Source organism: Rhinichthys klamathensis, unplaced genomic scaffold (genome assembly GCF_029890125.1).
Source record: "Rhinichthys klamathensis goyatoka isolate OS25496 unplaced genomic scaffold, OSU_Roscu_1.1 h1tg000059l_1, whole genome shotgun sequence".
Classification (NCBI taxonomy): Eukaryota; Metazoa; Chordata; class Actinopteri; order Cypriniformes; family Leuciscidae; genus Rhinichthys; species Rhinichthys klamathensis.
This window is the reverse complement of record NW_026606604.1, coordinates 6,992,906-7,006,809: the sequence shown is the minus strand read 5'-3', so window position 1 is coordinate 7,006,809 and position 13,904 is coordinate 6,992,906. Positions and strand designations below refer to the sequence as shown.

At 43.3% G+C, this 13,904-nt stretch overlaps 1 protein-coding gene across 10 annotated transcripts in view; it reads right to left on the bottom strand.

The window, feature by feature from the left end:
- Positions 1-13,904, bottom strand: part of ntng1a (netrin g1a) — a 140,228-nt gene that overhangs the window by 71,683 nt on the left and 54,641 nt on the right. For all 10 annotated transcript variants that reach the window (XM_056249190.1, XM_056249198.1, XM_056249189.1 and 7 more), the window contains exon 3: positions 7,267-7,910. In XM_056249190.1, the coding sequence (XP_056105165.1) occupies positions 7,267-7,910 (644 nt within the window). The remainder of the gene's footprint in view (positions 1-7,266; positions 7,911-13,904) is intronic.

The following is a 13,904-nucleotide window of genomic DNA, read 5'->3' as shown; positions in this document are numbered from 1 at the left end:
GATCTATCGACATAAACCAGTCCCCGTGGCGCACTTGCGCGAGGATTTTCCTGGTCGTAAGCATTCTGAACTGGCGTTTCACAAGCACTCTGTTCAGCTGTCGTAGATCTAAAATGGGTCTGAGACCCCCATCCTTTTTCGGGACCAGAAAATATCTGGTGTATGGGCCCCCTTCGCTCTGAGCCTGAGATAAAGGTTCTATAGCCCCTTTGCTCAGTAGTTTCGCTATCTCGGCACGAAGTAGATGAGACACTTCGTTTTTCACCGTAGTTTCGACACGCGCCGTATAACGGCGCGGGCGTCGAGCGAATTGTAGCGAATAGCCTCTCTTTATAGTGTTCAGCACCCATTCTGATACCCCGGGAAGCTTTGACCACGCATCTGCGTGAATAGCTAGAGGCAGAATGAAATCCGGGCTCCGGCCGCGACAAAACGGCAGCTCGAGAGCCCGGGCATACTGGGAACACAACACCGTGTTTACAGCGTTCGAGGCGGGGGGCGCGCTGATCACAGCGGGCGGCCTGGCCGCGCTCAGCTTTTTTATGGCAGATTGTGCAGAAAAAGCGAGCGGGGGAGATCCCGTAGGAATCGGCGTGTCTGTGAGAAAATGTGGGCGCGGGGCTGCGGGCACATTTATTACACTGAAAACATTGTCGGTCATGGCCGACTGAATGTGTGTTGGTTTCGTTTTTACAGAAACCAAGGGACACGCAGCATGTAGTGTGAGCGGGCATGGTGACATGGGCGCGTTTACTACATTGTTTGCACAATCGACCTGAGTCGATTTTATTTGTGCTAGCCCTGCACCGTGGCGGGCTGTGTCTGGGTGTGGGAATGGGCACTGGGTGGGCATTCTTACAACACTCATAACACCATCGGCCGTGGCCGGATTGTTTGTGCGAGCCCTGCATTTTTGCAGGCTGTGTTTGTGTGTAGAAATGAGCCCTGGGTTGTAGGCATTTTCAATACACTCATAACACCATCGGGTGTGGCCGGAATACCAGAAAATACACCATTTATGTGATTTATCTGGGTCGCCGTGGGAACAGCATTTGTGTGCAGGCAAGCGGGCATGGTACTGGCTTGCTTACTGCAAAATACACTGGAACAGTCACATTTTCTGGAACTGACCGAGCGAAAATTTCAGTGGAAGTCTGGCCACGGCGAGACTGAAACACCGTGGATTTCCTAGGAGGCTAGGAAGACTTGTGTTGGTTTCGTTTTACAGAAACCGTGGTAGTGTTTGTGGGCACTGGGTTGTGGGCACATTCACTACATTTAATGCACAATTGACATGCGTCGATTTCATTTGTGCGAGCCTTGTACCGTGGCGGGCTGTGTTTGTGTGTAGAAATGAACACTGGGCTGTGAGCATTTTATTACACTTATAACACCATCGGCTGTGGCCGGAAAACCAGAAATACAATAATTACATGATTTTTCTGGGTCGCCATGGAAACGGCCTTTATGTGCAGGCAAGCGGGCCGTGGTACCAGCTTGTTTACTGCAAAATACACTGGAACAGTCGCATTTTCTGGAACTGAACGAGCGAAAAGTTTCGGTGGAAGTCTGGCCGCGGCGAGACTAAATTTTTATCTGCTGCGAGAGCCGGGATCGAACACGGGTCTCTCGCGTGAAAGCTTCAGGTTCTGCCACTGGGCCACAGGGAGAACTACACTAGCGCAAGCAGATAAGAGAGCGTCATCACAGTTTTGTGTGTGTCGGCGTTTGTATGCAGGTGTGCGTGTTATACAACAGGCTCATTGCTGCAATAATGACATTTTCAGCCGCTCAAACTAGGAGCTGAGAAATGTTTGGGAAATGGAGATTAGTCCGGCCTCGGCGGGGACTAAAACACACTCTTTTTTCATTTGCCGGTGACGCACGCCCATGGGGGGCGGGGTAGATTTCTTATAACGTAAAGAAAGCTAGCCGCGGTTTTTTGGGGCTCGCGGTCTTGATGCTGGCCCGTTTCCTTGACGACTCGCGGACAGAAGGCGGAGGTCCACAGAGCTCGCCTGTTGCGCGGCGGTTGCGCGGGCGCCTCCCAATCGAGGCCGATGCTTCCCACGGCCTGAGAGAGCAGACGCATCAGCTCAGTCTCAATACCGGCTCTCTTACCAGTGGTCTGGCGGGAAACGCTAGCGGAGGGGAGATCCACGGAGCTCGCCCAATCCTCACTATCGGATGCCAGAAGAGAACACGCCTCGGTGGGTTCGTCAAACTCGTGGATGGACGCGGCGGCAGGCGGCGGCCGTTGTCCGTCAGTGAGCGACTCGAGCGAAGCCGGCGAAGCTGGCGGGCGAACCGGCGAGCTTTGGCGGGCTGGAGAAAGCTCGGGAGCGCGCTGGGCGCGGCGCTTCTTGCTGCGCGGCACCACGGCGGGCTGCGGTGAAGGCTCGGAGAATGATGCCAGGCGAGTCCTCAGAGTCACCATGGGCAAAAACTCGCAATGAGGGCATCCGCCGTCAGCGAGCGCGAGAGCCGCGTGATCCTCACCCAGGCAGGAAACACAGATGACGTGCCGGTCTCCATCGCTGAGCGGGGCGCGGCACGAGCCACAGGAAGGCATCTTTAAAAAGAGGCAGCTCTTTTTGTGAGAGAAGTGTGAGTCGCGTCAAGTAAGCGAGCAAACACTCTCAACAGAGTAAATACACACAGAGTATGAAAGGATATAGAACGCCGGAAAGCGCAGCAGGTACGGCAGTTGAATGCGGCGAGGCCAGCGACTCCAGAGCTCGTCCCGCTGAAAGGCTTGCTTCGACGGCGTGGCTTCTCACTCCGGATCCAGCGATGCGTGTGCTTCGCTGAAGAGGTAAAAATCAGCTTGTATCAGCCTAACGAGCATATTTATAGGGTGAGACCACGCCCCTTCTGGCGGGACGTGACGATATGGGCGCGAATTGCCCCCATTGGTCATTACGTCACGCAGAGTCTCTCTCGATAGGCTGCTGCATTTGCGGCAGAGCAACCAATAGGCGCGCGAGCTGTTTCGCCTATGTCTGCTTGCTGCTGCAAAGCGTTTTACATTAATAAAAAATTAAGGATAATTTTTGGCTTCAATATCTCGCGGAAAAGAGTTTTTCCCCTAGCGTAAGCTATTACGCAGTACGAGAGATACTCTCGTAAGAGAACACTTATTTTACCTGGTCAAAAACAGCTGTTTTCAGCACGCCGTTTCAGTGCATATGACTTTAAATGATCATGAGCTTTGCTGACTCCGCCCCTCTGTTCTATGCGTACACCAGAGCTCTGGCGTACACCATTTGTAACTCAATAACCATAACGCGTTGTTCAGTATAAACGTGGGATTATGAATTATATTGAGAACGTCATACATAGAAAACATGCCGTAATGTACCCTGAGTGTAAACCTTAGACGCATTCATTGTGAAGCGTGCAGCTAGCGATTTGCAAAGATTAATATATTAATATAAAGTTTAATAAAACGTTACACTCACTTCCGTTCTTCTGGAGATTCAGCAGGAACACGAATATCTGGTAGCAGCTACCGATCCATTTTTCATGAGCAGCAGCTTAGCAAATCCAGCTTTATACTGATCCTCGTCTATAAAGCAGTCTGGTGAGAAATGATTCGCGCAAACATGAACGCATTGACGTTGCTCGTGGGGAATATTCCCTTCGAAAACAAACACAGCCACTGCGTCTTCAGCGGTTCGGATTTAGGAACATTAAAATGACTGCTGTGTTCGTTATTACACCCAAGAACAGAACACCACAATCGCTTAGACGCCATTCTGCTCATAGACAGTGCTCCAGCATATCAACAATGACCGCGCCGGTCCGCGCAGACTATGATTGACAGCTCTCTCATGGAGCTGATCTCACCCGCGAGGGCGGGTCTGTGTTGAGACGCTCCTGTCAATCAACAATCGTGGGAGGGGCTTCCGAGCGTGTGACGTCACACGGTCGAACGGCTCGATTTGAGGCAGGGGAAAACATATAAGGAGATTAAAACAAAACCACTGGATGGATTTTTATCATTATATGATGGTTGTGTACAGACACTGCCAACACACATTTCAGTACAATCAACTTGTAAAAGTGCATGCACCATTATATGACCCCTTTAAATGTATTTAAGCTATTGACATAGTTTTGTTGTCGACTAGCTATACTATACTTTTGAAATAGTGGCAGGCTAGGACTAAAGTGGACTTGGCTGGTTTCTGCTTGTGTCTAGAAAGTGCTAGGACTTTGAAAGTTGTAAAAAGGTTTACAGTTTACAGCAAAAGTATAGGACCAATGTATGTATGTATGGGGCTATCAAATTGGATGTTGTGACATTACGCTATCCTATCTAGCCTAGAAGGCTTGATCTTCTGCCGTTCGTGTTGTTACATGTAGCCCAGAGCAGTGCTCGTCGAAAAGTCATATAGGCCTAAAGCACTTTCTAGACACAAACAGAAACCAGCCAAGTCCACTTTAGTCCTAGCCTGCCACTATTTCAACAGTAAAATCAGTTAACAGCCAAGGTAGCGTGCCTAGTAGGGATGGGCATTTTTCAAAAATATTGCATTCGAATATTCGGGCTCATAAAAATCATTTAAATTAAGTTGAATGAAAAAGACGTTATTTTGTACGTTTTTTTTTTTTTTTTTTTACGTTTTTGTCACCATTTCTGAACAAGCTTAGGCTACAATTAGGCAATATACACAACAAGCTTACGATATATGTTAAAGTTTTCTTTTAGTTGAAAACATTAAACAGTAGGCCTATGTGTAAACAAAAAATATTAAAAACAAAAGCATTAATAAAAGCATGCTCAAGCAGCGCGAACGGGAAAAAAACCCGCCTAATAAAGCAGATTGCGCCAGATATCGTACAGAACGTAGGCCTACACACACTCGAGTCAGCATATGATAATCGTGTTTATATTGTTTCACGTTTATATTGAGAAAAACAATATCCACATGCAGGGGCGCCGCCAGCAATTTATGCTCGAGTGAGAAAAGGCGCTTTGCTGACAGACGCTTCAGAGACACAAAGATAACGGTGTTCTAAGTTTCTAACAGCACTTTGCGTTTTCTGTTCTTAAACCTGTCTCCCTCAACGAAACTTAAAGGAAGTATATGTCCGGCTCAAAATCATTTTGCTATAAGACAAGTTATCATTTCGGATCACGCGGGGTCCAGCTGCGCTTACCTGCAGTCGTGAATGTTTGCAGTGATGGTCAGCTGTCTTTCCTCATTCGACTGTTTGGATTTCATGGGATTTCTCATTGTGGTGATGATATTATAACTCAGATTAATTAATTAATTTGATCAAAAGTAATTCCATTTAGTAAGATCATTTTCAAGTAATTCCAAACTTCGCGAGGCAGACGACAACATTATGTGATCAAATGCACACAACTTGTTAGCACACTCCACAGCGCCACCCAGTGCATTTAATTATAATTGCGAGTTAGTGCTTGGGATTTATCATGGATTTACTGCATTTACGGCCAGCAAAGCAACGTAGTAAAATTCGAATAGTGTTTTATTTTTTTAATAATAGTTACAGATCGAATATTCGAATATTCGTGAACATCCCTAGTGCCTAGTGAGAGCTAATCACGTAACGTTAGCTGCTAGCAGCTTCGTCTTTCTAACTAGTATAGCTAGTCGACAACAAAACTATGTCAATAGCTTAAATCAAGTTAAATATGATCCAAGTGACATGGCCTCATCGTCTAGTTTGTCAGGGCCGGCCCGTGGCATAGGCAGTATAGGCAAATGCTAAGGGCGCAAGCGCCTTAAACCCTAGGGGGGGCGCCAGAGCCGCGTAAGGAACTTTCCGCTTTTATTGTACTTCATTAACACTGCAACGAGTGGAGCAATTACATAAGCCTGCCAGTGGCGCAAAAAGTGGGTATACCGGTATGTGTAGCGGAGTAGGCGCCCTCATAAGATTTCATCATAGAATTTTGACAGGGGACCCCCCTCCAATAATATCGCGAGCGGGCGCGGGCGCCGTGAGCGCTGAGCGAAAAGGCACGAGTAGTGAGTTGTCGTCGAAAAAGATAGATAAAGCAAAAAAGCGGCCGGGGGCTAAAATAGAAATAGCCCATTCGTTTTGTTTTGCTTAATCGGCGGCGCTGGGTTAGTGCTGGTGTAATGCATTGGTAAAAAAAAAAGCTTTTTTTCTGACACCGCATGAAACGCGTCGATCAGCGGCCCATTGGTTGTTTTCTTGATTGACACTGGGCTGGCCCAATCACATCTTTAATGTGAAGTACAGAAAAATACTCTTTCTATTAGTATAGAAATTAGTACAAAACTTATGAAAGTTTCCTTTATTTTTCAGTGCATTGTTTTACAATGAGTATTATCATGGGATTAATATTATAACTATTATTATGTAATGTAATGTAGACAGACACTAACTAAAAGAGGTTTGAATTTTTCTTTGTTTAATTTGAACACTGAATATGGGCTGGAGCTTTTAATTTTGAACTCTCAAAGTGCACCAGATTGATGAATTTAACATTATAATGCACAAAATTTTCTTACGGGGGATCATGCCCCCGTACCCCCCTAGCCTTGTTGCAGCCTAATGGATTAGTAATAATAGTAGTGGTGGTAGTAATTGTAATTTATCTACTACAAGTTACATGGTCAGATAATATGTATTTAAACAATGCAACTATGTAGGATGATTGAAATATCCTTGAATGTTCTTTTTTAGCATTTGTATAAACAATTTATTACAGTTCAAGTCATAATTTGCTTGTTGAAGTTTTGGAGTGACTATAAGAGCATTTTTGTTTAGCTAAATAAATACTGAGTGTGTTAATGACAAAAAAAAATTGCCTACTTACTGGGTGATTCCACGAGATAGTGGTAGATGTCTGAATAGTCCATATTTGGCCACTGCGTGGGGTCATTAATCCAGTTTTCGACCATTTCAAAGGGACACCTCTCTAACCCCGTATCCAGTAGCTTCTTTAAGTTTGTGCCATTTTTGCTATCAAGAAACTTTGCAGATCTAGAGCGAGTTCTGTTCTATGGGGAATCCGTTTGTTTTCCCCCAATAGGGGGCGTTACCCTTCGATGACGCAAAAGTAGCGTTGGTCTATAAATCAAGCCTATGCATAACACATAACCCCTAAAATATAAAGCAAAGTACACCTACCCTGCCTCCCAATACACAGAACTACAAAATGAGAAACGGATTCTTAGGAAATGTAAAAAAAAAAAGAGCCAAGGGCAACAATCTACAACCAAAATTCGACTGCAACAACAAGTAAGCCAAATGTCTTACCTGCCATGTACTTTAATGTCAGAGATGGCGTAGAAGTATCTTGAAAGGTTGTTCTCATCCACCATGGTGGCGCCCGTGGCAGGCCTGAGCAGACGTACGCGCAGGTCAGTAATGGTGAAAAAGTCTCTCAGGTTCTTGGTGGTGTCCAGTTGTCCATACAGCGAGGCCATATTGTGCAGCTTAGGCCCGGCGAACAGTGCGAAACGGTCTTTGATTTCGAAGCGTACGGTCTTGTCATTCTTCCACACGTAACCTCTGGAATATTCCTCGGTACAGATAATCTCCAGCAATGTGTGCTGAGTAATGTCTCTCACCGTCTTGGGATCCATAGTGAAAGCATCAAGGCAGTCAGTAGCGTAGAACTGGTAGGGCTGCCAGCTCCGTCCATAGTCCAGAGACTTCTCCAAAACCATCTGCTCAGGCCGACCTGACTCAAAAGTGATGACAATGTCATCAGTCAGCTCAATGGTCTTGTTCCATGACAGGGTTATGTTGACCGCCAGAGGTTTAGGGTATTTCTTCCAGGAGGTGGACTGCCAGAAGGTGGTGGGGTTACGGCCCTCAAAGTCAAACATGAGCTCAGGAGGGTGGGCCAGCTCATCTGTGGCGGCGTCACACTCGTTGTTGCACATATAGGGGTTTTCCTACAAGATAAAGAAAATAAAGAAGACAACAGTTAAATGAGAATCCAAATAAAAGTGTTTTTTATTAAATTTATCACATGTTTGCAGAAATGGGGTATAGGTTGGTGTATGCAAATGAGATGAAGAGTACTCATATTTCAAAGGCACTGGCCTTGGTGGTGGTACATCAGCGTTATTATGGATAGGATGCAGTGGTCCAATCTATTCTCCAGCTGTTGGCTGAATCTATATAAGGACCAGCCATTAAATGCCCAAAGACTCATAGATCTTTTATAGAGCCATTTAAAGTCAAGTTCCCTCATGCACAACCAGTAAAACCAGTCTTGTTTAACACATAATTTATTATTGCCTGTTTTAGGTTCCACCTATCCATGATAATAAAGAACAAGAGAATTTAGTCTCTAAAGAGCTTAAAATGGACATGGATTCATGTTAAAATGCTCATTAAAAAAGTGAAAAATATGAAGGTCAGACTGACAAAATGTGAATAATACACTCTCCTCAAGTCATTCTTTTGCATAAAGGCTACCTTGTTCTGCACCTTGAGGTAAGGACACCCAGAGGTGCACTTTTGTCACAGCCACCACTAGCAGGTGAAAAATATACCACGGATCTACAATTCAGAAAGAGGCATTGAAATAAGTGTGCTGCTGGCTTGTGTGAAGACTGTTGGTGCCCTTATGTCAACTGCCCTCCTTCACCCTGCACCATCCCCCTCTCAAACATTCACACTAATCAGCATACTGGTATGTTCTGCTGCGCCACATGCTGGTGTGCAGTAAGCAGGGGCTCGTGGGGCTGTGACAATTAGGGATGGGACGGTATGAAAATTTCATATCACGATTATAGTGACCAAAGTTATCACGATTATCAATATTATCACGGTTTTGTTAAAATGAGATGGAAATGTTCAAAAAGAACTGATGCTCACCCTGAAAACATTTGAAAATCAACAAACAAAAAAATACAATTAGCAAGCTAGCAGCTATGCACTTTTTTAAGCATAAACATTATATTAACATTAACATGGAGCCCTGAGAGTGAGAGGTATAAGTTTTCCTAGTGCAGATTTTAATGAACCCGTCATTAAACCCTATCATCAATAATGATAATAACACTTATGGATGTGTGTAAGTTATTATGACTGAATATTATTATTATTAATAAATCACTTTCTCTCTCTCTCTCACACACTCACACACACACGCGCGCACGCACGCACACACACTTTAAATGAACAAAATATGTTGGTTGGGTCAGGGTGACTAAACTACTGGAATACTTATAATGACTGTTGTAAATAGCAACGCACTACACAGCGCACATCCATGTCTCGGATCACCGTGGACGCAATCTCTGGTTTCATTCAAATGTGTATGTCTTGCGTCTCAGTTTTGACTGTTTTGAAAATTAAATCAGAGTAATTTAGTATTAATACTACTACAATATTGTTGTAGTGATCACATTTACTTTACGATTGATTTGGACACTGTAACTTGTATAATGGATTTATAAACCGGCAAGATTTAAAAACATTAAGTTAATCACAATTCAATATTTCATGTCCCTTAAATTATTTCTGTGGTAAAAAATAAAAAAATAAAACTGTAATAAGTTTACTATGAATGAATACAATACATTATCCCTTAAATGTCACCCTTAATAGTTTGAATATGTTCGTTCGTCTTGGCTCAAATCCACTTGCTGTAAAACTTTTCTCTTCGCGGAAGCTTTGCAACAAGTGAGATAATGAAATAATTCATCTCCAATAAATTTTTTGTCTAATTATTTGCCCAAGTTAGTTGTGGTATTAAGGTAAAAATTAACTCAGTGGGTGGTTGTCACGTAACGTTAGATGACTTAGCAGATTTGACGTGTTTCCCCCTTTTGCAGCGACTTTCCTCTTGCAAGATTTGCAGACAGGGTGCCCATCCTCGATTAAATTGCCCTCGGGACTCTTGTAATAGCCAAAATACGACCGTACCTCCGATTTTGTCCTCTTGGATGGCTGAAAAATCTCCCGTGCGCTGTCACTGACTTCCGCCATGTCTTCTCGCGCAAAAAAACAACATTGCATCTGCGCGCCTGCTGAGTGCTCGCGCCTGCGTCAGACTGATTCTGGCTGGACAGGATTTACCGCGAGTTTTCAAAATCACGATAATCAAACACGGTTTTTATGATAATTAAATTTTAAACGATAATACTAACCGCCAGGACATTTTATCGTGGTTTATCGTGAAACCGGTAATCGTCCCATCCCTAGTGACAATGTAGGGTGGCTGTGGCGTCCTCCAGGAAATACCTCTCAAGAGGAACAAGCTCCAATTTATCTGAACAAGAAACACAGCAACTGATTAAGTGGGAGATGTCTGTCTCTCTGCGGGAATCCACAGGCCTGGACACTAGGGAAGAGCACAGTGATAAAGGATAGGTGGAGAAAGGGACTGCGAAGAAGAAAATGAGCGACACAGAGGCAGAAAGGTACACAGGGGAAAAAAGGAACGCTTCTGCTAATAGGCTTTTCCTCTTGCCTTGTCCTCCAAGGCAATGAGACAACGAAGCCCTGACAACCATTGAACCTCTTAATTTGGACAAAGTGGCATTAATATGCTCTCCAGCCAGTCCTCTACAGCTGTGCATATAAGCTTGGAGAATGATCAGACCTACCATTGGAGTCCACATGCCTCTCACTAGACCATCCAGTCAAGAGGCAGAGCTGTTCATGCTGTTCAATCTCAGCATGTGCTTTAGGCACTAGCCCTCTTATGAAGGATTGTGATTGGTGTCTATAGCACTCTATATTTAACTAGCAAGCATCAAAACTACTATTGCTTATACTTGGAATTAAAGATGAAGGATTTTAACAAACCCCTACCCCTAAGAATTAAGCTTTAGTGCATAATTTTCCTGCAAATTATGTTCGGTTTTTGAACATGAATGATACCACATATTGCACAGCTTGTTAAGGGGAGGTTTGCAATTACGACTTTCATCGATGTCATGTCTAGAAAGACTTTAGGATGGGCTCTTTTGACTCTCTAGCAGCTGAATAGCAATGGATTAAAACATTAATATCACCTTAGTAATAAAGCATTGTGCCATAAAGTTTAAATGTGTGGTGAAAAAATTTATTAAATAAATGTGTGAAAAAAAAAAAAAAAAAAAAATATATATATATATATATATATATATATATATATATATACCGGTACACACAGTTTTTTTTAACAAGTCAATGCACGTTTACATGCACACCAGTACCGCGTTTCAAGGACTTAATTAATAAATCAGGTTATTTCCCTGGTACTATTTAAAAACAGCCTAATCATTCGTGTATCTGACACAGAGTATTCCATTTATTATGTCTGTTGTGATGTTAAATAAAGCATCAAAAACCAAAAAGTATGCACGTCAGTGGGAAAATTCCAGACATATAGTATCCTCTAATGCAGTTACAGATGCAGCGCAAAGCTTGCTCTGCGTGGATGTGCTTAAATGCACAGTAAGGATGCTTTCCTGTCATATAGCCTATCACATATCATATGTGCACTTCAACAAGACCAAAGAACGAAGGTTAATATGTTTACATGCCAGAAGAAATCGGGGTAAGGGGCAAAAATCGATCGCTGAGTCGATCGGTTTATGCTTAAGCCGTTTATGACTTTATTTGGATAAAGGAAACGCGTTTACATGACCACATGTGAAAGTGAAAGTGAAAACTGACCAAGCTTTTGGCATCTGTCGCTGAATCAGCCTAAGTATATTACAGCATCTCCAGAGACATTATACTAAAGGGCCACAATCAGAATTTTTGTCACACACACACGGTTCGCTTGTGTTATTTATTATTATTATTATTTATGAATTTATTTTGTCCACAGGACAGTAATCTGTAGTTTTGCAGCAGCACAACTAGAGGCTGATGTGAGGAAATAGGCCACACAGTAATGCCTTATAAAGATTAATTAAGTGTTTTTCCTAGGGATGCACGATGATATCGGGACAACATCGGTATCGGCCGATAAAAGCTTAAAATGACCATCATCGGCATCGGCCGATATGAATATTTCTGCCGATGAGCCTTGCCGATAGGGTGGCGCGTTTCCTATGCGCACGTGACGCGAACGAAGCATGAGCGCCAGCAACTTAAACTTCCAACTAGGGGTGTGCGCCTCACACGGTTTTTTAACGTGGACGATTAAAATGTCTCCACGATCTGCTTTTGAAGAAAAATCATAGTATCGTGCATTCTATCAGTTCAATTCTGGCGCCTTCATCTCAACATACTGTACAACGCGACGTACATTCACATCACATCACATGTAAACGCAGAGGTAGTTACACTCACGGTTACGGGACACCGCAATTCACAAAAGTTCATTATTTGCATGTGCGTCAAAGTCTTGCTAGGTAAACATATCATTCACGTGCTGATGCGCTGTTCTAACATTCGCTTTTCTGAGCGCGTTACACCCGACGCTCACAGGAACTAAAAGCCTGTCACACCGTCTGCATACTGGACTTATCTTTCGAGTCTTATTGCGCTGATACTGTCAAATACATACACGGTTTAAATAAACAAAGTTGGTTATGTCTAAAGTGAAAGCAAACAGAGAAAATCTGCTTGTCAAATGCGTGTATATTAGACGCGTCGCGTCCCTCGCGTGCAGTTCTTAAAGAGACAGTATAATATGCTGCCGCTTGTCCTTAAAGAGATACTGCACCCAGAAATAAAAATTCTGTCATTATTTACTCACTCTAATGTTGTTCCAAACCTGTATTCATTTCTTTCTTGTGCTTAAATATACTATGGAAGTCACTGAAGTACAGCAACTGTTTGGTTAGCCACATTCTTCCAAATAACTTTTATAATTTCAACAGAAGAAAGAAACTTGAGAGAGTAAATGATGACAATTTAAATTTTGGGGAGAACTATCTCGTTAATGTTAATAAAACAACAAAACACAAAGAGGAAATCACTCACTGCTCTTGACTGAGAACTTTAATAGAAGCTTTAATAAGCTTTTTTTGCACTTAAAAAAAACACACAAATATATCGGTATCGGTATCGGCATCGGGCAAAATTAGTCTGAAAATATCGGCATATCGAATATCGACCAAAATCCTATATCGTGCATCCCTAGTTTTTCCCCAGTCATTGCAAACCACTGAAAAAGTTAGTTCATGCCACTGAGAGCATGTTAAGGTTTGACTCACATTAGAAAAACCGATATAGCTGTCACCTTGACAAAAATCATTAATTACTAAAGATGTTTCTATTAATCCTAAACTGATTAGGACACCCAGGATACTTGGAACGGGGCTAGGGATTTTGATGGCTGGGCTCAGTTGGAAAATCAGACAGCTTTCTGTGAATTGGTGTTAATGACAGTGTAAGGCTCCAAACCGTGTAAGGTTAATCCCATCCACAAAGAGCTTGATGAACAAGAAAGAGGTCCAGAGATAGAGAGAAAGCAGGGCGAGAGAAAGAAAAATAGAAAGAGAGATGTACTGCACATGCACTCAGCTGCCTGGTGGTTCTAATCCGAGCGAGCCTGTTGTCCCCATTAAATGTGTTCTGGGTAATTTCACACCAACAAACACGCACACAATCGTCATGAATCACCTCTCACTTGCTTACTAAACACAGCCTTAAAAAACCCACCCATCCTACAAACGCTGTTTGTCTGTTCAGTGCCTGGCTGAGTGTTTTTCTCACGGCTGATCACACATCTCTGTGGAATGAAGATGTATTATCAATGCAATAATTTGTCTCGAACAAAAGAGTGCAAATGAAAGCCATGTCAAAAGCCTGCCTCTTCATAGCCACAATTAACAGTGTATGCTTACACTCAGTAATGACTCCCATTATTTTCCTGCTGATAATCTCACAAATTGCAGGATCTAGACTGAAGGCTCTTTCACATGACTCATGTGCACTGAACTCCATGGAGCATCAAGCAACAACATTACCACTGCCTAGCATGCAGGGCA